Source organism: Cydia splendana, chromosome Z (genome assembly GCF_910591565.1).
Source record: "Cydia splendana chromosome Z, ilCydSple1.2, whole genome shotgun sequence".
Lineage (NCBI taxonomy): Eukaryota > Metazoa > Arthropoda > Insecta > Lepidoptera > Tortricidae > Cydia > Cydia splendana.
The window spans coordinates 32,840,101-32,864,179 of NC_085987.1; the positions used below are offsets into that span (position 1 = coordinate 32,840,101).

General features: G+C 40.2%; 1 protein-coding gene across 1 annotated transcript in view; it reads left to right on the forward strand.

Annotated features, from left to right (window-relative positions):
* The window catches only part of LOC134804920 (dendritic arbor reduction protein 1-like), a 69,651-nt gene extending 45,862 nt beyond the window's left edge, over positions 1-23,789 (forward strand). Inside the window, exons 3-8 of the mRNA XM_063778240.1 lie at positions 18,109-18,555; positions 19,005-19,112; positions 20,795-20,972; positions 21,645-21,704; positions 22,191-22,429; positions 23,100-23,789. Coding sequence (XP_063634310.1) covers positions 18,109-18,555; positions 19,005-19,112; positions 20,795-20,972; positions 21,645-21,704; positions 22,191-22,381 — 984 coding nt within the window. The 3' untranslated portion in view covers positions 22,382-22,429; positions 23,100-23,789. The remainder of the gene's footprint in view (positions 1-18,108; positions 18,556-19,004; positions 19,113-20,794; positions 20,973-21,644; positions 21,705-22,190; positions 22,430-23,099) is intronic.
* The last annotated feature ends 290 nt before the right edge of the window (positions 23,790-24,079 follow it).

Consider the following 24,079-nt stretch of genomic DNA (forward strand, 5'->3'; position numbering starts at 1 on the left):
AACATTACGGAATAAAATTTCATTAAATTATTATGAAAGTCTCAAGATTTCAGTATCAAAGTAGAAATGCAAATATTTTTCGGTTCACTGTTTTATAATTATAACAGGGTGATTTCTGGGTCGTGATCCAGAACCACTTTTTCTGACTCTGTAAATGATCCACATTATCATATGGTAGTATATGATTAAAAGATAATTACTTTAATTATTCTTATTTTTCAAGTAAAATTAATGTTATACTAAGTATGTAATTATGGTCACCCTATGACTTTTGACATACGCTGTATGGAAAGCGACAAGACGTCACATTGAGTAGGGTTACAGGGCAATAGTAGATTGTTAACCAAGGGTTGAAAGGTACCCATTTCTGTCGAGGTAGTTTGGCGCTCGAACGCAGTGAGAGCGCCAATAATCCGAGACGGAAATGGTGCCTTTCACCCGAGTTAAACACTCTACTTTTCATATCGAATGCGAGGAAACCAAACAAGACAAGGCAATTTAGCAAAATCAGTAATTGAAGTACCTAATAGACCTACGGCCATAATTTTTTTCCTTGGACTTACTTGCAATCGGAGACTTTACATGTGTGGAGATTAATAATCCCTAGCGAAAATCATTTAGATTGAAATATTTACGAAAACACACATTTTTTAACAAACTGCAGTAATTTTTAAATTATTTGTTCATTATAATATGAAAATCAGCGGGATTGCCTCTTATTTTTTAATTTTATACTTTTTCGTTCTAAAAGCCGCAATAGACTACCGGACCGCACCGCGACCTTGGTGCGCCGCACCAGGTAATAACATAATAAAAGTATTTTAAATATTAAATAACAATTTAATTAATAATATAAGAATTTTTTATCTTGTATTTTATTTTATTTTCATGAATATAGTGCTAAATAACTTTAAAAACCAATTTAATATCGTACAAAAGTTTTACTGTGGCTGTATAAGATTCTGCCTTTGCTCATTTACGCAAGTGTAAGGTTTAAAAAAATATTTTTGGTGTATTCATTTTGGTTCCCGCATTATGAAATCGAGTAAATAGAATTCAACGAAAGAAATCAAGAATAATTTGTTTTTAACAATTTACCTACATATTTTTTATAAAAAAAGGATCAACGTGGGATTAGTAAAATTAAACAATTACCAATTGTTCCAGGCGAGGAAATAAAGACACTATTTTTCCATTTTGTTTCCACCCAGTTGTTCGTGGGACGGGGGAAAAGTGGAGTACACCACTTTTCTGCGCTAGAGCATAAACGTATCACTTTCTGCGCACCTTTTAGAACAACAACGACCAACTTTCAGAGCATGAGATATGAAAAAATGTTTTTTCCTACTTGTCATCTGGAAAATAATCATCATTATTGGTAATTAACAACATCATTAGGCTCATCTTTGGATTCTGTATGATGTCTGGCTCTCTTGCTCCACGACCCCGAAATCACCCTGTATAATATAATATATTAATACGGTTAATTAGCTGTTGCTAATTCACTACTTTTGCTTATCATAATTATTTCCCAAAGATTAACTTTACTATTAAACCAATTAATAGAGCGAGGCAATTCAGTTAATTGGCCATATTCCATCTCAGCGGCGACAATACGAGTGAATGATAGCATTACCGCAGTAAAATTGATGATTATTGTTCGCCTTATAGCCAACTAATCACTTTTATTACCGGGCTAGAAGGAAACGCACTCATACAACTCTTACGTTTGTACCTACGAGGATAATGTTTAAAAGTATATAATTTCGCAATGTGGTTACAGGTAAAAGTAAAATGACGAAAGTGAGTTAAGTATTAAAGAGGGCTTATTCACAGGCACCTGATGTTGATGGTTGGAAGGGCAGCGAAATCCGAGATGTGGTGTACGAGCGTGCCACAATCCATTACCAGCTCGGCGGCGCCGGCGGCGGGGGCGCTTCCATTAGCTAATTAGCTACCAGTCGCCACCGACCCCTTTCTTGGCCAGATTGTTGCCGAGCCGTCTTTGCTTGCTAATTGATTTTGATAATAATTTAGGACAGGTATCTTACCGCGCTTATTTTTTCGCATTGAGTTTAATAAACGTTGTCCAGTACCAACAGGAGCAATGCATGTAATGTGAATTTATGTCTGAGTATATCATAGGTACATGTGTCATAATCTCAATACCTAGTTAAAATCTTAATTCTTCATACTGAAAATAGAAAATAATTTATTTCAATAAATTAATATAGTTGCATTTAGTATGAATTTGTGACGTAAGCTATTGACTTTTTAAGCATGCTGTAAAATTGTACGACATTGACTCTCATTTCAGGCGTTTTTATTGCTTCGATGCATTAGGTACCAATACCATGTCCTTATACAATCCTCATAAATTATAGGATAGATTGACATGCAAGAAGTTTTCATTTCACAACGCATAATGACTCACTACTCACAACAACTGATTGACTTGCTAATGTTTATTCAAAACATTATGTCCCAATTTTTGTGTGTAAAAAAAACCTTTCAGGATGACTTAGAACAGCTTTACGTCGCATGGCACTTATAAGAAGGAATCTGAATATCTTCGGATCTTAAAACTTATTTCAAGCGCCTTCCTGACGATAATAAATAAGCCATGTGACGAAACTTTTAGACGTCAATGGAGAAACCTTTTGATTAACAACGCTCTATAACTACATATGTATGTATTTTGTAAACGAATAATCAAAACATTATTAAAATTAATATGATCGAATGACGGTTATTGTGGATTGTTACATTTATTTTGGACCATTAATTTCTATATGATGACTATCCGTCTTCTAAATACATACCTTCTTGGAGTAGGAGAGATAAGCTAAATAGATTTGCTAACCCCGGGCCAGGCTTTAAGCAAAAGTAGGATAAGCCGGGATGTCGTTATTAAAAAAAGTTTATTTTAGTGTATTTCCATTCTCATATTTTATCACTTTCACTTCTGTCAGTTCATGTGTAGGTATAGGCACTTGCATAGATACAACAACAGTAACGGCTCGGCCACGACATCGAGCGACTTGCGACGGCGGGAGCGATAACCATAGGTCGGAGCGTGACACAGCGATCGGACCTTTCGCTCCAACCTATGGTTATCGCTCCCGCCGTCGCAATCGCTCGATGTCGTGGCCGAGCCGTAAGAGAGGATGATTTAGAGTCAGAGTCGAGACTATTCAGATTCATAATTATTGAGAATCAAAATCAAAAGTCAAAGGCAAGTCTGATTTTATCAACAGTTACTTAACACAAACTTAAGTGGCATGCTGACGTGTTTGTCGTGCCGTAGGCCATAGCCAAGGAAAAAAACCTATCCCAATGTCATAATTATGCATATTTATACAACAGCACCCTACGTTAAATACGCAATCTTCATTTAAACAATGTCAAATCACACCCCTCCTTTTCGTCGCGACTGTCAAATTAAAAAGTTAAACTCTCCCCTCGAGCCGATGGTTGTCTAATGGGATAATAGCGTCGCGTGCGCCGCACGCACGCGCGCCACACGGCCGTGCACCTATGCGGTAATTTCATTATAATAAAATGGAGTCAAACGTGTAAACGATGGCCCCAACTCGTGTCGTGTCAATTCGACCCCTATCAGACAACATTTAGCCTTATTAACTAGAGAGTGACGAGGTGCTTATTCATTTTTCATTTAGTTGAGCGGCGTTGGCAACTTAAAAACAAGACAATTTTTTATTCTGCGCGATCGTTTGCTTGGTTCACAGAATAAAATAGGTAATGTAATAAGGACAGGTATTGGATTAAAATAAAGTCAGACTGTAAATAGGTATGCTTGTGCAATAACCGAAAAACCAAAATCGTAAAACTGATAGTGATAAACTAACACGCGGTTAATTTATAAAATGATGAGTTAGAAGCATTACCTAAAAAGTGCTCAGCGGGCACAATAAACATTATGGGCGCATTCATTAATAAATAGCTGACCGCTGACAAACGGTGTCTTTGCCCCCCGCTGCTCCTCTTTGCCCCGTTATCCCTATAAAGCCCCTTGGCCTCCCCCTCATCCTCCTGCCCCCTATCTCCCCATCTGCCAGGTGTAAAACTGCCCGGTCACGGAAAGACAGACATGCGATGCGGCTAATATGTTTTTATTATTAAAACTGTACGTATTGCTCATCCCCTCGTGTCAGGGGGATGACCCATGAATATGTATGCGGTGATTTGTTTATAGCTCTAAACATTGTGGCACAGGGATCTATAGGATATATTTATGTGGCGATTTTATTTCTTATAGATATAGTCAAAATGTATTTAACTGATAGGGAATGCCACTGTCAAAACGACAGTGCCAACAATGATCCGGAAAAAGCTAAACTTGTATAGCGGAAAGTAGCTTTTAATGAATCGTTAAGAATTTCCCATATACTTACTCTAAAATAAAAAGATAGTGGATTCGGGCTAAGGAAAGATTTTGCTTATGAAAAGCCTTTTAAGTCTACATTTATGATTCAAACTTCTTTAAAATAATTTATTGCCAGACCATGATAAGTAGGTACAGAAATAATAATAGGGTAACAATAGGTACAAACAATAACACAGGGCAGCTAGAGCTTGTGGCGAGCTGTTGGGGAGTAGCGACCCCACGTACCCGAGGGCTCCTGAGGAGTTCTGTCACCCAAAGGTGGGTGTGTGGGACAGGATTATCTGCCACTGGCTTGCCTTGACCAGCCGTCCAGAGTGGATTCGCTAGAGCTGCATTCTCGAGGGCAGATATGGAAACATACGTGGCGAGCTGGCTATATGTTTAAAGTCCAGTGACACCTGACTACCCCCAGTCCTCACAGCGGTGTTGCACTTGAGCCATCTTCGATTTTTGTGGGAGCCTATCTTATGGGGACGAGTCACCGACTACCGGAAATAAAATTGTACACCATTCCACGCCAAGACGCTAGTGCTGTCCCTACAATTCCCGCACGCTCCCTTGCGCGTAGTAGGGTCTACCATCTTTGTAGTTTACATCGGAAATTTAAACTTGACTTATACAATTCGACCCATTAGGTAAACAAGCGGATCGTGTGCTGTCCCCTACAGTTACCTACAGTTCATGCACGCTCCCTATTCATAATTATCGCAGGTAATCCTAAAGTAAAGTAAGGTTCTCTAGGTGGTCTGTCAAAGCCCTAGAAAAAGACATCATTTCGGTCTAAACCTGAATTAACCTTATCTTAAACCTGAAACATAAATATAATGCTTTATATTTAATGGCTTAATGGTACACCCGAACCTTTATTTACAGAACGGTCTAGTACCCAAATCAGATTTATAATAAAAGAACCTAACCGCAAGCTAAACGAAAAGTATGTCACAAGCCACGAACACGGTACGGCGCGGCGCGGTGCTGTGATGTGACTAAGTGCACATTACTTCCGTTTCTTTATATGTTAGTGAGCCTTCGCGTATCACGTAATTTGTTGAAAGCTCCTAACGTGAGTAATGTAGAGGAAAAGACGTGCGCCACCAGTAATGTCAACTCTATGGCGGACCTATGCGTTGAGTTATCTTTAGCTGCTATCGCGGCACCATTGCTACCTACTTCAATACGGGAAACGATTGCTAAAAAGATAGCGTTGCCATCAATTTATATAAGTAAATACCTATAGGCCATTACCGCCTATTATCGTAAAACACAATTTGGGATTGCTTTTAACGTTATAAAGAAACATTTTAGAGGAAAACTGATTAAAGTTAGATTTTCATACCTACTTAATTTAGATGAGATAATGTCGCTGATAAATAAATTGATACACATAACTTTATTAATCATGTTTTCATCCATAAATCGTTCACGCTAACTCATGGTTCCTCCACACTACACACCCCACCCCTCAGCCTCGGTTCGGCGTTTACGGAAAATTATGGGAAACGCAAACAGAACTCGAATTACAATGTCTTTATTTTTTCATTTTAGCCGCCGTGGGACTGGTGATGGCGCCGTAATGACCTCAATGTGTACACACACTTCCAGCCATGAGGATATATGGGGAAGTTGGAATTATACACCGAATATTTGCGTACCCCCATCAAGTATAACCACGTATTACCCGTATTATTTTAACTTGAACTTTAAAGAAATTGAAGTGAAAGTATTACCTTTTCAGATTCAGATACCTATTAAAACCGATTTGGAACAATAAATGTCAGCGAATAGTTAGACGTAACTAGTGGATTGGAAGCTATGCGTAATAATGGTTAAATTGACATGTATTGTACAATCGAGTGTAACTGACAATAAATGTGTAATAGTACATTACGATACTAGTACGAAAAGTAGGAAATTAGCAACGAGTGACGATAAATTATAACACGACCGAAGGGAGTGTTTTAAATCGACACGAGTTGCGAATTACCTTTTCGCACGTGTATTGTACAACGTTTTACAGTACATATGGCCCTTTAAATGTTCGACATAGGCACTTATTGTGCTAATTACCGCACTAGGGCAGTAAAGTACACCAGAAATATATACTGTAGATACATTTTTGGAGCGTTGGCTTGTAAACATGTTCGTGAACTAGACCGTAAAATAAATAATATACTTAGCTACTTAACAATATATCAATATATCAATATACCAATATATATCTCATATATCAATACAGGTACCAAAACATTGTCGAAAGTGACATACATTTTTTTCATGAATCTAGAGGTAGGTCGGTAGGAGGCACTGTAAATTATAGTTTAAATTCAACTCAACTATTAATAGTACATTATTGTCGAGGCTCGGAAGTAGCTACTTGCAGGCTGAGGATTCGTTTTAAACGGACGACCTTGGGAGTCCGTTTAATTGAATCCGAAGCCAGCAAGTAGCCTTCCAGCCGAGTCATATATAGTGCTTTTCTCAAAAATGGTGCAATAAATATAAATATAATAGGAATATTTTACAGAAGCAACGTTCTTACGTATATATTTTCACAGAAAAAAGTAGAAACAATTGAAAAAGTTTGCTTTGCCGCCTTTTTATTTTTTAAATTTTAAAATAGAAGTGTGTTTTTCTGCAGAAAATACGCCAACCTATTTGAGGCAGCTAAATAGTCGCGGTACCAACATTATAACAATAAGTATTAATCATCTGTTTGGCTGTCTAATGGGCCTGTGCCTTCATTTGATATGGCCATTTAAACTTTTAAAAAGTTTGGAACTCGACAAATAATGGAATTTGTATGCAACATTGCAGTCCCAAAATCGAGACTGCAATGTTTTTAACTTTTTAATTTTTGTCTGACCATAAACTCCGCACTTCGCGACCTATTTTTTAAACGGCAGCCGTCCATTTTTGAGAAAAAAAATCTGTTGGCTTGAATAAAAAAAAACATATTATCATCAGACACGAGTGACCCCCGCCCCCAGCCGTGGGCGGCGTTCTATTATCGACCCGCCGTCCGCCCGCCCAGCGCCGCCCCCCGCACTTGTCATATCTAACACATCGATGCCAATGTGTGTTCACTGCCTATAAAATGTTATTGCTATTGGTTATTATTGCCACTATTTGAAAGTAGTGACACTATTGCTACAATTAGGTACAAACACATGGGAAAAAAATAAAAAAGCATACCTACTTAAAAAATATAACTTACTTTACCATATATCATATATATCAATATCATACAATATAATAGTACATTGTAGGAGAGGACGGAAAACCGCTAAAAGATGAACGAGTGCGTTTGAGGGCCGACACGTCAGAGGAGTCCATCTTTAGCGTTTCCGGCCGAGGCATTACATAGTGCTTTTCACGACTACTGCGAGGAAATAAGAAAACATTTGCATAACTACACTACTAGCCCGCGATTTCTCTGGTAGCAAATTACTAGCCACTGCCTGTGCTGTCTCTTGAATTTCGGTAGGCGTCAGCGTAAGAATATCATTTTCTTCACTAGAAGAACTCATTTTTATAGCGAGCGTAATACGTGTTTCTTGTATTTTTAGTCAAACACAATTTACACTATCCAATTCAGTAAGTATTTTCAGATCCCGCCTTTTTTACATTTTTTATCACTTTTATTTCCTCGATCGTATTGCAGTTCAATTAGTAACCTTAAGACGATAGTGGACCGCCGCTTCTCCATACAAATGTAGAGCCCATTTTCTTCCCTGGATATTAACCATAACTTCGTTTGAATTTATTAGATTTTATTTGATTATGTAGTAAGAGTTACAAGCGAAAAAAAATGGAAAGGGCGTAGCTGTGGTTAATATACCTACATCAAATTGCGTAAACATATTTTCTATAATGGTAATATCCAGAGAGGACAATGGGGACTACAAATTATATGGAGAAGCGGTCAGCCCCTTTTCTGTTAAGCAAATTTGTTTAATATCATAATATCACTTTAAAAAATCATCAGTAGTTAGGTACATTTGTAACATACTTACCTAAGTCATCAGTGCCACAATTCTTTATAAAACAAAAGTATTTAGTGTGGTATTTAAATTAATCAGCGTAACGTTTAATCATTATTTTTTATGCCTATTATAACAATTACTAGAACAGGGCCAGGGCCGGGAACCTCAAATGTCGAATTATGGTTTAATTTTCTCTCTATCACTCGATTATGCGAGAGCGATAGAGGACAAATAGACTCAAGAAGGAACGATATGACGACGAAAGTATGTAACAACAGGCTGGATCGAAATACCTATTAATAAATTAATAAACAAGGGTAATCTGGTGTTAGTATTATATATTTTGGAATAAATATACAAAGATTTACTATTATATATATTATATGTATTCACCTAACAGCGACTATCTATTTATAACAGGGTAACAAAGCGTTGTTTTACCTATGTAGATCCCCTTACTATTTTTCTCTATGCTAAAGACTTAAACAGATTATTTAAAAAAATACTACCGTGCCTCTAAGGACGACTCACGTTAGACCGGGCCGTGTCCGGGCCGGAGCTTCCGGCGCGGCGCTTACTTTACTATGACATGCAGGCGATCACGTGATGCTTTCCATAGAAAACGATGCGCCCAAAACTCCGGGTCGGACACGGCCCGGTCTAACGTGATCATCCTTAAAGTCCAAGTACACTTAACCAACGGTTACGGACTAATTATGTGTATGAGTATTAATAACCTCTCATTTATGTAAGATCTCTTTTTGTGGAAATGCATCACCGGTAAAGATTTTCCAAGCAACCCCACATTCGCACCTAATTTTTGAACGGGTATCTTCTTAAACGCGTTTTACATAAGTTTTACTTACGAATATTTCGGACTTTGAGCCTAAAAATAATAAAACTCTGGTCTTATAATTTATAAAAAGAATAACTAATGGCGGCCGCTGGACACGGGTATATTTTGCATATGATATATTGAATTGAAGCACCCCCCTAAAACCTAATTAGTACCCACAGTCCCTCGGGCGGTATAAGTACAAACATGAACTGTGACCCCGTTTGACTACAGCTAGCTAGGTGTGGTCACCAATTATAGTTTATGAATCTCGACTATTTTCAAAATACACTATACTACTACAGATATAATACCTACCTACTGTAGTTAGGTTTTAACATATTTATATGATATTTATTTATGATGGTATCTTGACATGTCAATTTCAAGTGTTACTGACTACTTACTTTATTCACTTCTAAAGCTACAAAAATGTATTAACCTACTAAGTATCTACATTTTAAACAAAACGTTGTTGCAATACAATACCTACATCTTGATGATTGGTACGGCATTCGCTTTATTCTCTGCTTAATCGAAATAAAATATAGCAACAACTGCTAACCGACTTACCTTTACTTAGAGCGGTGTAATAAGTTACCTACTTTAAATTTAAGATAAAATCTATAAGTGTAAGTCCGTCTTTCTTCACTCGCAGGTACAAATCTGCGGGAGGTTCTACATTTCACAATAGCTGTCGGTCGGCATAAGCCGACTGATTTAGCAGGCTCGTGAATGAGTCGAACTGAAGCGAAATAAAGCACCTAACAGGTCGCCTTTGGCATAGACTACCAACACTCCGTAACGCTTAAGTACCCCATGCCACATAGCGGTTGGGTGTCCCACAGGAGCCTAACTATAATCTGCTTGCACTGAGAGAACAGTTGAACCGTTACGTTACGTATAAACCATTGAGATATAAGTACACCTTCTTATATGTTGTCGAGTAGCTTTTGCTCGACTACAATTTATAAATAAATAAATAAATAAAATAAAATAAAAAAAATAAAAATAAAAAGCCTTTTATTTCCTTTTGTTATACATAAGTTTGTTAATATATTTTTGTTGATTTAATTTGTAGGAACCCGTTAGGTGAAGGCCTCTTCCAAAGATATCCATTTTTCACGGTCTTGTGCTATTCTTTTCCAATTTGGACCAGCAATTCTTTTCATGTCTTCCTCCCAGCGCATGTTTGGTTTGCCTTTTCGGCGCTTACCGTCTGGGCCTTTCCAGTTCGTGACTATGGCTGTCCATTTGTGGTCTTTAAGTCTACAATTTATACGATAATTTAAATATCGTTCAGTCTCCTAATCACGATCTACTAGTTCCCTACGTATTTTATGTCATGAGCATTATAAGTATGCATATTGCAGTTTTGTAAACATTTCATCGATGATGAAAAAATATCTTGTAGACATTCTGCACGGATATTATGGTTGTGACAGCGTGATAAAAACTGTGTCCGTCTCTTTCAATCACGTGGTGTTAAAAAGTGACACTTATTTTATCACGTGGATAAAGCCATCCATAATAGGCTACCTGAATAGCCTGAAGTGTGGCCGATCTACGGCAGTTAATCTGTGCGCTAGTTGCTTAAGCTCGTCTAGCCGCGCTGGAGGAGCCGCTTGCGCAATCGTTCGATCCGCAAAGGTCATGGAAGGAATTCGCGCGGTCCGGCGTTCTTGCGACACGGCACACTGTTCCACAGTTTCCACTCAGTGCAGCGACCAGGGCATATAATGGCGAAACGATTTCATGAAGGGTCGCGGCGCTGGCTCGGCTCGACTACGGAATCTGTTGTGTCTGATATTGAACGCCTTTTATAATTGACTTATTTGGACCCAATAACAATATTGCTACATTTGCTACAACCTTTCTCCAATGAAGAGTTTTATAATGCGAACTCGGATCCCGTATATTATAATTATTGTCGAAGTTTTTAAACAAAAAAACCACGTAAAGGGGCATAACGTAATCTGTAACTATGGAGTTATGTTGTTCGCTGAACGTCTGAGTCACGTGGTGTCTTGTTTACAATAATAATTATAAGTTCCATAATATAAAAGTTACAAAAATGTCCACGGGAAAGACGGTCGTATGTAGGTTCAGGAAAAAGTTTTCCTGAAAGTTTCTGACTCAGCCCAGGTAAGTATAAGTATAATTAAACAACTTTATATAAATGACAAACTGGAAAGTGCTTCGGTATATTTAAGCCTAGCTAGAGCATCTGTCAACAGCCATTATGTTTTTATATGGTCATATATTTTGTAAAAAGAATGCGTTATTAGTATTAGTAGTTTTTTTATGAATGAAAGCACGAGACCCTAGTTGAATTTACCTTTTCATAACTTCATGAGAGACTTTTAGCTAGAACGTACTATTTAGTTAGAAAGATGATTAGACTTAATTGTAGCTGCTAGCATAGATGACATATACATATACCGGGTGTGGCCTGTAACATGAGCAAAAAATTAAACTGTAGGCTGTACTCCTCATACTGACCAACATTTGTTCAGCGACTTTTAAAAATAACTTGTGGTTTGATTTTTAATACACTTTAAAGTTTATTCTAAGACACAATGTATTGCGAATTTTGTTATGTTTAAGGCGTGACAAGCAACGTCAATCACAATAATATGGCGTGGCGATGGCGTCCATTGAAGATAATATTTATTTTGTATGAAAAATAGGGAGTCTAAATACTTCATAATTTTTAAAAGTTGTTGAACAAAAGTGTCACCGTTTGAGGAGTACAATCTATGTTTTAATTCTTTGCTCATGTTACAGGCCACACCGTGTATATAAAGTAGCGCTGAGGTTAAGAATCATCAATCAGCGTGCAGCTTGTTTCCAGGATCGATTGGTAGATAAGGTAAAAGTACTAGTGCTCGACATGCTAATGCCCAATAGATGACACCTTGCTGTCACCTCTAGTGACAATGACTTAAGTTTCAAGATGACATGTACTGATGGGACCGCGTCGAGCACCAGTACGTTTACCTTACTTAAGTCACATGCACATAAATACTTACATGTGTAGGTACCACCTATGATAACTAACGCACTCGATAAGAAAAGTGTGTTACGGTCCCACCCACTTACTTCTGATAAACAATAGAAAAGTAAACAGCGATTAAGCATGGTGCTAAAAGATTAGTAATACATATCTGTATCTACATTTATTTACATACAATTATTCAACATTGACACCTAAATCATGCGAAATCCTTATCACTCGATAGTCGATAGTACCTATACATACTAATTAAATAGGTACCTATTACAAATTAATGTTATCTACGTATGTAGGTACTAGTATAGTTGAGGAGCTATGTATGCGTTTCATATAAACAACGCTAAAATAAATGTGATACCTAAACGCTTGTTATAGTAGGTACCATAGACTGGGGTTACTTTGATTCGTGAGGTAACATTGTCCAACAATTTTTTTTAAACTAGAAAACGTAGGACTTTTTACGCGAGGTAGCTATTAGGGTTCCGTACCCAAAGGGTAAAACGGGACCCTATTACTAAGACTCCGCTGTCCGTCCGTCCGTCCGTCCGTCCGTCTGTCCGTCCGTCCGTCCGTCTGTCACCAGGCTGTATCTCACGAACCGTGATAGCTAGACAGTTGAAATTTTCACAGATGATGTATTTCTATTGCCGCTATAACAACAAATACTAAAAACAGAATAAATAAATATTTAAGTGGGGCTCCCATACAACAAACGTGATTTTTGACCGAAGTTAAGCAACGTCGGGCGGGGTCAGTACTTGGATGGGTGACCGTTTTTTTTTTTTGCTTTTTTTTTGCATTATGGTACGGAACCCTTCGTGCGCGAGTCCGACTCGCACTTGCCCGGTTTTTTAGTAGCTACCCGCTCTGGCCGGTGGATTTACCCTTGGTCAAAAAGATTTAAGAGAGAGAGTCTAAAGGTTGACTCACACTCATCTCACGCTAGACCGGGCCGTGCCCGAGCCGAGGCGCCGACAAGTCAAATTCTATCACGGCTGATCGGTGATCACGTGGTGCTTTCCATAGAAAACGAAGCTCCGGAAGCTCCGGCCCGGCCACGGCCCAGTCTAACGTGAGTCATCCTTAATGCTTGAACTTTTATTGTTTTATACTTACACCATCCCACTAATCCGGGGTTAACCGGTTATACCTGGAGTGACCATGGTTACCAGAACAATATGACACTGATGGGTTAACGGTTTAACCGCTTAACCCCGGGTTAGTGGGAAGGTGCAAGTGTCTCAATCTCTTACAAACGATAAAAATGGAACCATATTTTAATTATTATATTACGAATTTCAAAATTTCATTGGGCAATGCGGCCAGCCTTCTGGGCACCCTACCTACGGACCACGATTTAGGACATTTTTTTTATTTATAAGCTTTCGTAGTGTTTTTATTTTGTCGTAAAAGTCCTGAAATAAATTTCTTTACAGGTATATATCCCAATAAATAAATAATCATTTAAAAAATAATTTCATTTAATTCTGTCTACTTTACCCCCAATATTAAGCTAATCAATACCTATAGTTAGATTTGACCCTCACAGCCCGATTTGAATTACTCACCGTGTATTTTTGATTATGATACGGGAAAAGCTATAGCTATTTAATACCTATACTACATAGTTGATTTGGATTGGTTATCAGACTAATTTGAGAGGCGGCTAAATCCATTCCTGGGGCGATTTTTACATAAGTAGGTATATCTATCGAGTAGAGAGTACTCGCGCCGTCACCTGCGCGGCGTGGCGCGTGGGCGCTATTGTATGCTAATCCGATTTACTGGCAAAAACGACTTCAGTGTAAATGTAGCTTTATTACACATACGCCTTATTGTATGCGCTCTGAACTAATGGGATACTGAGCAAAATATTATGTGCGCGTGCTGCAAGAGAAGATGTTATAAATAAAATTAAGTTAAAAAAGTTTTAAGCTAAACGGTTTTATTTTAATCAGAAAGTGTACCAAAAAATAGAAAATAAAAATTATTATACTAATCGGAGTTATAGAACTATCGGAGTTATAGAATTATAGAAATAGATATGTACTACCTATGTTTCCTTTCTGGACAGTAATCATGCAAGACGTGTAGCAAAATGTAGTTTTCTCGAGTCTGATTCTAAACGCCACTTTTCGACGCTATGTCAGTGAATTAATAAGTATTAATCGGATTTTTTTCTCAGACTAAAATAAAAACGTGGGGCGTTAGTATTTAAAAATGTTGAGTAAGATCTAAAAAAGTAAAAATATACAATGAAATGTGGAGCTTTCTGAGGTAGGTATGACGTAGGTAAAATTGTGTTATAATATAATGATTTCTAGTTATGTTTACTAATATTTTCTTTTCCAAATATATGAATGTATTATATTTTTCAACGTATTTTTATTCACGCACTAACCTGCCGGACACTTCGGGCCTTCGGCCCTACGCGGAGTTCGGCCTTCGGCCTTTGCGAACCTTACTGCACCAACGCAAAGAAAATAAGTACTTACTGTAAATCAAATGCAATTTTGCCCCCTAGTAAAACAAATAACTATTGTCATCTTGCAGCGGAAGCGCAATCGAGTATGTTTATTTACTAGTAATGCAATTAAAAACCTGTGCTCGAACAGAGCACAATGGTTGAGGTGTCTTAATTGCGAAGGCCGAAGGCCGAGCTCCGCGTAGGGCCGAAGGCCCGAAGCGTCTGGCAGGATAGTGCTCGAACAGAGAACAATGGTTCAAGTGTCTAAAGGCTTGAAGCGTCTGGGAGGTTAATACTCAAACACAGAACTTATAAGTGTATAAATGCGAAGGCCGAAAGCCGAGCATCGCGTAAGGTCGAAGGCCCGAAGCGTCTAGAAGGTTAGTCCTAAAACACGGAACTTAAGTTTCTTCGGCACCCTCATACTAAAATGATTACTTGGGACTTCGCATATTTTCCAAGCCAGGGGTTTCCAGGCCACACCTCGCATCATCACGAGTGAGGAGTTGGAGGTCATTTTTAAATGCTAATGCCCCTACTGCCTAATACTTCAAATCTTACTTTGAAATCAGAATTTTATTAATCTTGGTGGTTAAGGCAGGCAGCAACCCTGCAGCATCAGAACTGAAGAGTTGGGAGGACAATATGAAACGTAAATGCCTCTACCCAAAACATAGAGCACTACTTTAAAATTGACACATTCTCCAACTGGTCGGTTATGGCAGGCAGTAACCTTGCATCATCAAGATTGAGGAGTTGGAGGTCATTATGAAATGCAAGTGCTCCTGCCCAATACTTAAAATCCTATTCTAGAATCAGAACTTTATCAATCCTGGTCGTTAAGGCAGGCAGTAACCGTGCAGCATCAGAATTGAAGAGTTGGAGGTCATTATTAAATGCAAGTACGCCTGTCCAATACCTTAAATCCTACTTTAAAATCAGAATTTTGTCAATCTCGGCCGCTAAGGCAGGCAGTAGGTAACCCTGCAGGATCAGAACTGATAAATGGAGGTCATTATGAAACGTAAACACCTCTACTTAAAACTTAGAGCACTACTTCAAAAGTGGCATATACTCTAACCTATCGGTTACGGCAGGCAGGTACCTTTCATCATCACGACTGAGGAGTTGGAGGTCATTATGAAATGCAAGTGCTCCTGCCCAATACTTAAAATCCTATTCTAGAATCAGAACTGTATCAATCCTGGTGGTTAAGGCAGGCAGTAACCGTGCAGCATCAGAACTGAAGAGTTGGAGGTCAGTAATAAGTCACTAAGGATTTGTTTCATAGCAACAATAACATAGTTAAACTAGCGAGTCTGTAATACTCTCGGTTAAGGTAAGCAGTGTTTCTGCAGCATCAGGATTTGAAGGTCCAGGGTTGAAAATATTATAAAAACTAAAAGACATTGTCACGGGGACTCGATACGGATGCCAAATTTCATCGAAATCGGTTAAGTAGAAGTGGTCGAAAAATCGCTGCAAGATTTGAAGCACATATATATATGTATGTAGATATACCGGGTGTGGCCTGTAACACGAGCAAAGAATTAAAACATAGATTGTACTCCTCAAACGGTGACACTTTTGTTCAACATCTTTTAAAAATTATGAAGTATTTAGACTCCCTATTTTTCATACAATATAAATATTATCTTCAATGGACGCCATCACCACGCCATATCATTGTGATTGACGTTGCTTGTCACACGTTAAACATAACAAAATTCGCAATACATTGCGTCTTAGAAACAACTTTAAAGTGTATTAAAAATCAAACCACAAGTTATTATTAAAAGTCGCTGAACAAATGTTGGTCAGTATGAGGAGTACAGCCTACAGTTTAATTTTTTGCTCATGTTACAGGCCACACCCGGTATACAAAGAAGATACGGGGTCAAGCTAAATTAACTACACGTATCAATTTAATAAAATCATTAGTAGGTACATGACTACAATCGAACTACGAGTAAGGTCGAAACCAAAACCGAAATAAAAATATGTTTATTGTCAAGTTGGCCTAGTAACAAGCACGTTTAAAAATTGTCTTATACAAACACCATCATAGTCTAATTATCAGATCAAAATCTTGATTAATTATAGGGATGTCAAACTTCATAATAAGAATTACACAATGAGATCGTCATACACTAATAAAAACCGGGCAAGTGCGAGTCGGACTCGCGCACGAAGGGTTCCGTACCATAATGCAAAAAAAAAACAAAAAAAAGCAAAAAGAAAACGGTCACCCATCCAAATACTGACCACTCCCGACGTTGCTTAACTTTGGTCAAAAATCACGTTTGTTGTATGGGAGCCCCATTTAAATCTTTATTTTATTCTGTTTTTAGTATTTGTTGTTATAGCGGCAACAGAAATACATCATCTGTGAAAATTTCAACTGTCTAGCTATCACGGTTCGTGAGATACAGCCTGGTGACAGACGGACGGACGGACGGACGGACGGACGGACGGACGGACAGCGAAGTCTTAGTAATAGGGTCCCGTTTTACCCTTTGGGTACGGAACCCTAAAAATTACATAAAATACTAGCCTAAAAAGTTTCTAGATTAAGGTGCAGTAGGCTCAGCGAGCGGAGTTTATTGAAAAGTCGTAGCACTTTTATGGATCACAATACGGTTGCCAAAAATTTTATTAGCAATATTGAGGCCTTTCTCTAGGGACTTCATCGATTGGAATCCCGAGTTTTTGACTTTCGCTCGATAGAAAAAAAATAACGAATATAAGTTTTAGGTCAAAAATGCACTTAAAACAATTATGATACATTTTGTACAAAAACTAAAAATAAGTATGAAAATTATTTCTAAAACTGAGCAATAATATGCTCGAGGGAACTCAGCGTACCTATACTTTTTTTTATTATTAAAACACAAAATAATTTAAAATTCAAAAACACCATAATAATTAATAAGTCAAAATTCACAAATCCACGGTCTCGAGCCCGCACATCCATCTCGCTCACGCTTACGCTCAGTGAAAGTGAACACGAACCTACTGGATTTAAAAAAAAACAAACGTCTAAAAAAACGCAAGTAATATATGTATACCTACATTGAAATATCAATTTCATCATTAGGTATAATAAATAATTAATTACTTATTTCCATTTACACTTAATCCCACGACATTTGGTACTTATGTATGTTTATGTGTAAAGATATCCTATTTTTATGTTCCGAGAAGGATAACCATACAGCGAGTTACAATGTACTTAAGCTCATAACTGGCTGTAATGTTATGTCATTAAAAATAGAAAAGACAAGACTCGAGAATAGAAAAGACGTTCAAGCGGTCGGTCTCACAGCGGCATCACAAGCACTGACTGGAAACACCATGCGACTCAACGCACTCTAATTTGTAATGTGTTAATCATTTCAGACATCTGACTTCGAGTCGCTGCTTTGCAAGCAGGAGGGCGCCTCGCTAGCGCCCGCCCACATGGACCTTTTTGATGGCGGCACTTCTTCTCGCGACGATGCGTTCCTGCGGCCCGCTCTCTGGGAGGACATCGCCTCCTCGATCAGGAACATCGATCCCGAAAATGCAAACATGCTCGCTCCACTCGGAGCGACGCACGTCAAGCTGGAAGCGGATGATCCACTGCTTGAAGAATGCGCTACGCCGCTACTCAGTCCTCTCGAGATCAAGACGGAAAGACTGTGCGGACCGCCGACGTACGCGCAGCCGCAGCCGCCGCAGCACACGCCGCAGCCGCTGCCGCAACCGGTCAGCTCATTTGCCAAGTATCCGCCAGCACGCCTGGTGTACATGTCTCCGCTGACGCCGCCCGGTTCCGACCAGGGCAGTCCAGGCAATTCGATGCAGGTAAAACTCCCTTATTATCTTCTCATCTTAGAACGCCAGGGACAGAACCATTCACCACCACCGTAATACATGTTACAATCGATTCAAAATTTCCTAATGGTGGCTGGGTTCGATATTTTGCTGGCTTTGTGAGATGAAACTACTTTACTCATCAATTTCGTATAAAGCTTTGCGATTGCTTGCCATGCGACGGATAATGGTACCACGCTGCTTGTGCTGATGCGATCGTATTGTTACATCCGGGCTCCGCAACTATAAACATAAATATAATTATAGCGATAGATAAATCATCACTTGGACGCTTCACAAAGCAGAATACCCAAAGTCAATGCTGTTGTCATATATTTAATATGACGCTACTTGGAAATGTTAAAGTAAGAAATCACAAAGAGAATAGAACAATATATTATAGAAGTAAAGAGTAGAAGCAAGTAACGTTGTTGTTGCAGGGCGCGGGGCGCCGGACGCCGCCGCCGCCGTACCACCCGCCGCCTCTGTTGCGCGCGCCGCACCCGCCTCCGCCCCTCCCGCACCATCACCAACACCATCACCAACAGGTAAAGAGTAGAAGCAAGTAACGTTGTTGTTGCAGGGCGCGGGGCGCCGGACGCCGCCGCTGCCGTACCACCCGCCGCCTCTGTTGCGCGCGCGGCACCCGCCTCCGCCCCTCCCAGACCATCACCAACACCATCACCAACAGGTAAAGAGTAGAAGCAAGTAACGTTGTTGTTGCAGGGCGCGGGGCGCCGGACGCCGCCGCCGCCGTACCACCCGCCGCCTTTGTTGCGCGCGCCGCACCCGCCTCCGCCCCTCCCGCACCATTACCAACACCATCACCAACAGGTAAAGAGTAGAAGCAAGTAACGTTGTTGTTGCAGGGCGCGGGGCGCCGGACGCCGCCGCCGCCGTACCACCCGCCGCCTCTGTTGCGCGCGCCGCACCCGCCTCCGCCCCTCCCGCACCATCACCAACACCATCACCAACAGGTAAAGAGTAGAAGCAAGTAACGTTGTTGTTGCAGGGCGCGGGGCGCCGGACGCCGCCGCCGCCGTACCACCCGCCGCCTCTGTTGCGCGCGCCGCACCCGCCTCCGCCCCTCCCGCACCATCACCAACACCATCACCAACAGGTAAAGAGTAGAAGCAAGTAACGTTGTTGTTGCAGGGCGCGGGGCGCCGGACGCCGCCGCCGCCGTACCACCCGCCGCCTCTGTTGCGCGCGCCGCACCCGCCTCCGCCCCTCCCGCACCATCACCAACACCATCACCAACAGGTAAAGAGTAGAAGCAAGTAACGTTGTTGTTGCAGGGCGCGGGGCGCCGGACGCCGCCGCCGCCGTACCACCCGCCGCCTCTGTTGCGCGCGCCGCACCCGCCTCCGCCCCTCCCGCACCATCACCAACACCATCACCAACAGGTAAAGAGTAGAAGCAAGTAACGTTGTTGTTGCAGGGCGCGGGGCGCCGGACGCCGCCGCCGCCGTACCACCCGCCGCCTCTGTTGCGCGCGCCGCACCCGCCTCCGCCCCTCCCGCACCATCACCAACACCATCACCAACAGGTAAAGAGTAGAAGCAAGTAACGTTGTTGTTGCAGGGCGCGGGGCGCCGGACGCCGCCGCCGCCGTACCACCCGCCGCCTCTGTTGCGCGCGCCGCACCCGCCTCCGCCCCTCCCGCACCATCACCAACACCATCACCAACAGGTAAAGAGTAGAAGCAAGTAACGTTGTTGTTGCAGGGCGCGGGGCGCCGGACGCCGCCGCCGCCGTACCACCCGCCGCCTCTGCTGCGCGCGCCGCACCCGCCCCCGCCCCTCCCGCACCATCACCAACACCATCACCAACAGGTAAACGTAGCATTATAATATACTTCAAAGTAAGTAGTAACAAAGAAATCATGAAACCATTGTGTTTGGCAGGTTTAGAACGCATTAGTTGGACCATTCTATTATCATTGAAGTCAAACGTACCTACCTAAGTATTTTTTGTCTAAACGATAAAAATGCGAGTATAGATCATTATGTTAGCTCAGTGGTTTCCATATTTTCTATAGGTACCTATCCCTTTTCAGGCTTCCGTGAGTGTCAATAAGGAACCCTGAGTATACCTATATGTATACTTACAGTTCGTGTGAACGTCCATCCCGGCTTAGCTTGCCTCAAAACCATATTTCGGTTCCCTCCGATATCTGCTTGCGTAATATTATAATATGGAGCTAAACGTTGAGCATTGTGTTGGACAGCAGGCAATGGCACAGGTGCCGCCAATGGGCGCACAGCTGCCAGCGCCGGCGCAGCAGCACCACGCGCCGCACCACGCTCCCATGCTGCACTCGAGGCTGGGCCCCGCCTCTGTCAAGTACAACCGGCGGAACAACCCTGAATTAGAAAAAAGAAGAGTACACCACTGCGACTTCATGGGTGAGTTAATTGACACATACAACAATTCAACTACTAATATATTATGTCGACGATTGCGAAATATTAGAGGAGACCGGGGTCAGTTGAAACAAGCTCGATAAGTCCCAAACGGATAGTGCCAACCAGAGCATCAGCTAGCAAAACGTGTAGCGTCTTGAAGCACGCCTGAATTTTATGGGGCAACAGTACTTTTCTGACACCATGTAAATATGTTTTACTTATTACTTTTAATAACGATTATGCAGCTTTATGCAGTTTGCATTGCATTGTAAATTTTCATTAATTTAGCAGTTTATTTTTTTTCTCCTTTTACATTAGTTTTTTTATATGACGTAATAATTGAATTAGGTACATTACGAACTAAAATAAGTCAGCATTGATAACGATTTCCTATAAGCACACATGCGGTCGCCATGTGCGCAATGCGAAGCCAGATAAACGTATACATATAATAATATCACAATTTACTGTATCGAGTTTAGTACTATTGTGCGATCGTATTAATGTAAGAATAAGTATGAAAAAAATGGAACCCTCTCCAATGTCAATGGACGAGCCGATGGCTGAACTAAATACTATTAATACTTCGTACTTTTGTTATTTTTGATGTTCATTTTCAATGTCTCCTGTAAATCTCTAAATCTGTTTCTATTTCTATATGCATTATTTCAGGTTGCTCGAAGGTGTACACGAAGAGCTCTCACCTGAAAGCACATCAGAGGATACATACAGGTATGTTTTTTCCTATAACTATAATTTAACTATAATTTGCATCTGCGAACAAAGCGTCATGCGAAAGTATAATTTGCTATAAAACAAATGACGGGGATGCAAACAGCCAAAGCATTTTAGTTGAATGTGGGTGGCAATAATCGTAGTAAATAAGTAGAGTCTGTTCGGAAAGAGAATAGTCGTGGAATGTATTGGGTCCCATACATTCCACGACTCCAGAACTAACCGCTTAAAGTTCAAAGTTGGTATATACCTTGATCATCTTGGCTGTTTGTACCATTCAACTGAGAATACACAAATTGTTTCGTATCCTCCATCAGGAGAACTAGTATCTAACATGCGCTTGCTTACCCATGCGACGTTTTAGCATTTGCCATCAGATAGGTACTCTTATCACTGTTTTAGTGCAAGTAGGGTACATGTACAACTAAAACAGTGGTAGGGGGTAGTAGGGTTTGATGTGATGTTTTTATTGTGTTGACTTAGGAGAGAAACCTTACACTTGCCAATGGCCGGAGTGCGAGTGGAGGTTCGCGCGGTCGGACGAGCTGACGCGGCACTACCGCAAGCACACGGGCGCGAAGCCCTTCAAGTGCGCGGTCTGCGAGCGCTCGTTCGCCAGGTCCGACCACCTCGCACTTCATATGAAGCGCCACCTACCCAAGACCTCCAAATGACACGCGCGGAGGGGCGGGGACCAGCCTCCCGCGCCCCAATCTACACCGGTAAACAAATCTACCATTTATAATACTGCCATACCTACACCTCGTTTAAAAATTAAAATAAACGTTTGTTAGGTGTCGTCAGATTTCTAGAAAAACATTTCTAAACTACCGTTTGCATTTTTTACGTACGTATGCATACAAACGTAGTTCCCTGTCTGGATAACAGTCATTATGTAAAATTAGGATAAAATAGGTATTAAGTAACCATAGCCTAGAATCGGGATCTACTAAGTCCCTGAATTAAAAAAAACTACATATGAGTGACATGCGTGAAAACATTTTCATTTACCGCCATTTGCCGTTCAGTTATTCTTTTAATTAGGTTATAAACAAAACTATAGCAACAATGTTCGTGTCAAATGAGCGTTAAAGATATTTCGGAGACGCCACTTCATATATCAGCGAGTTCCGCGAAAGAGCAACGATGCCCCAACGCCGGCCGTAACATGCCGTTCCTGAATACATCATAGAGAGCTTATAATATGTTTGTAGATAAAGCAGTGTATGTAACTGTACATAATTAGGCATCTGAACACTCGTGTGATCCTCGTGAAACCCACACTCGTATATTAATGCCCTTAATTATGTAGCAGTCGCATAAACCACTAAATTAAACGTTATTTTATTTGCTTCTGCATATAAATACTTAACTGGATTAATATTGTTGTAGGAGGAATGCAGTGACACCATCTTCTTGGAGTGCGACCTCGACACAAGCCTTATGGAGACGTTCTACGGCGCGCTGTGACGTGCCAAGCGCGCGCGCAGCTGAACAATCGCGAACCCAAACGCGACTGCCCTACTGAATACTAGTATTCTCTTTCAATAAGAAATTGACAAAATACGTATGTTGCTGTATCGATATCTTAAAGTAAAGATTAGATGCCACTTATTGTGAAGTCTAAATGTTCTTGTAAATATATAAAAAATAATGTATGTTATTCAACATCATTACCAAGAAAACTTGCTTTAAACATAAAATCGTAGGTACATTAATCAAATGTATGATTATTGGGTAGACAAGAGATAATGAAATGCAATCACAATCAATACTTATTTCAAGTTTAATAAAATTGTTGATCGTAATTATGATTTTATGAAGGCATATTTTTTCAAACATTATTTAAAGAGCGAATATTGTATAGATAGCAGAATTTTAGTTACTTGATGGAAATGAGTGTCTACCTTTCCAATTGGGGTGTATAGTTTACCTTAGGTGTATCGTTTTAAATGAAAACAGAACAGTAATTACTGCTAAATATTTCTTACTATTGTATTCAATAATATGAAAACTGCTCGCTCAATGAAATCAAGTATACATATTTAATTACCAATCATTTAGGCCTTCGGATTTGATTGAGCCGAGTCGGTAATTGAAAAACATATTTTAAAAAGCAACACTTAAACCATGTTGAACTATTCTAATAACTAGATTTGAATAGTGTATTCATGAATTTATTTAAACCATTAATTTGTGTACCTACTTGAATGTACAGCCTACGAGTAGCGGTGTATGTTTGTATAGAAGAGTTGCTCACTGCAATAGCAATGAAGTCGCTGTTGAAGCTTCGAAACGTAAAAGCTCTAAGTATTCTTTAGATATTATTATGATTATTGATTAGTTAAATTATAATAAGTTATTAACTAAGA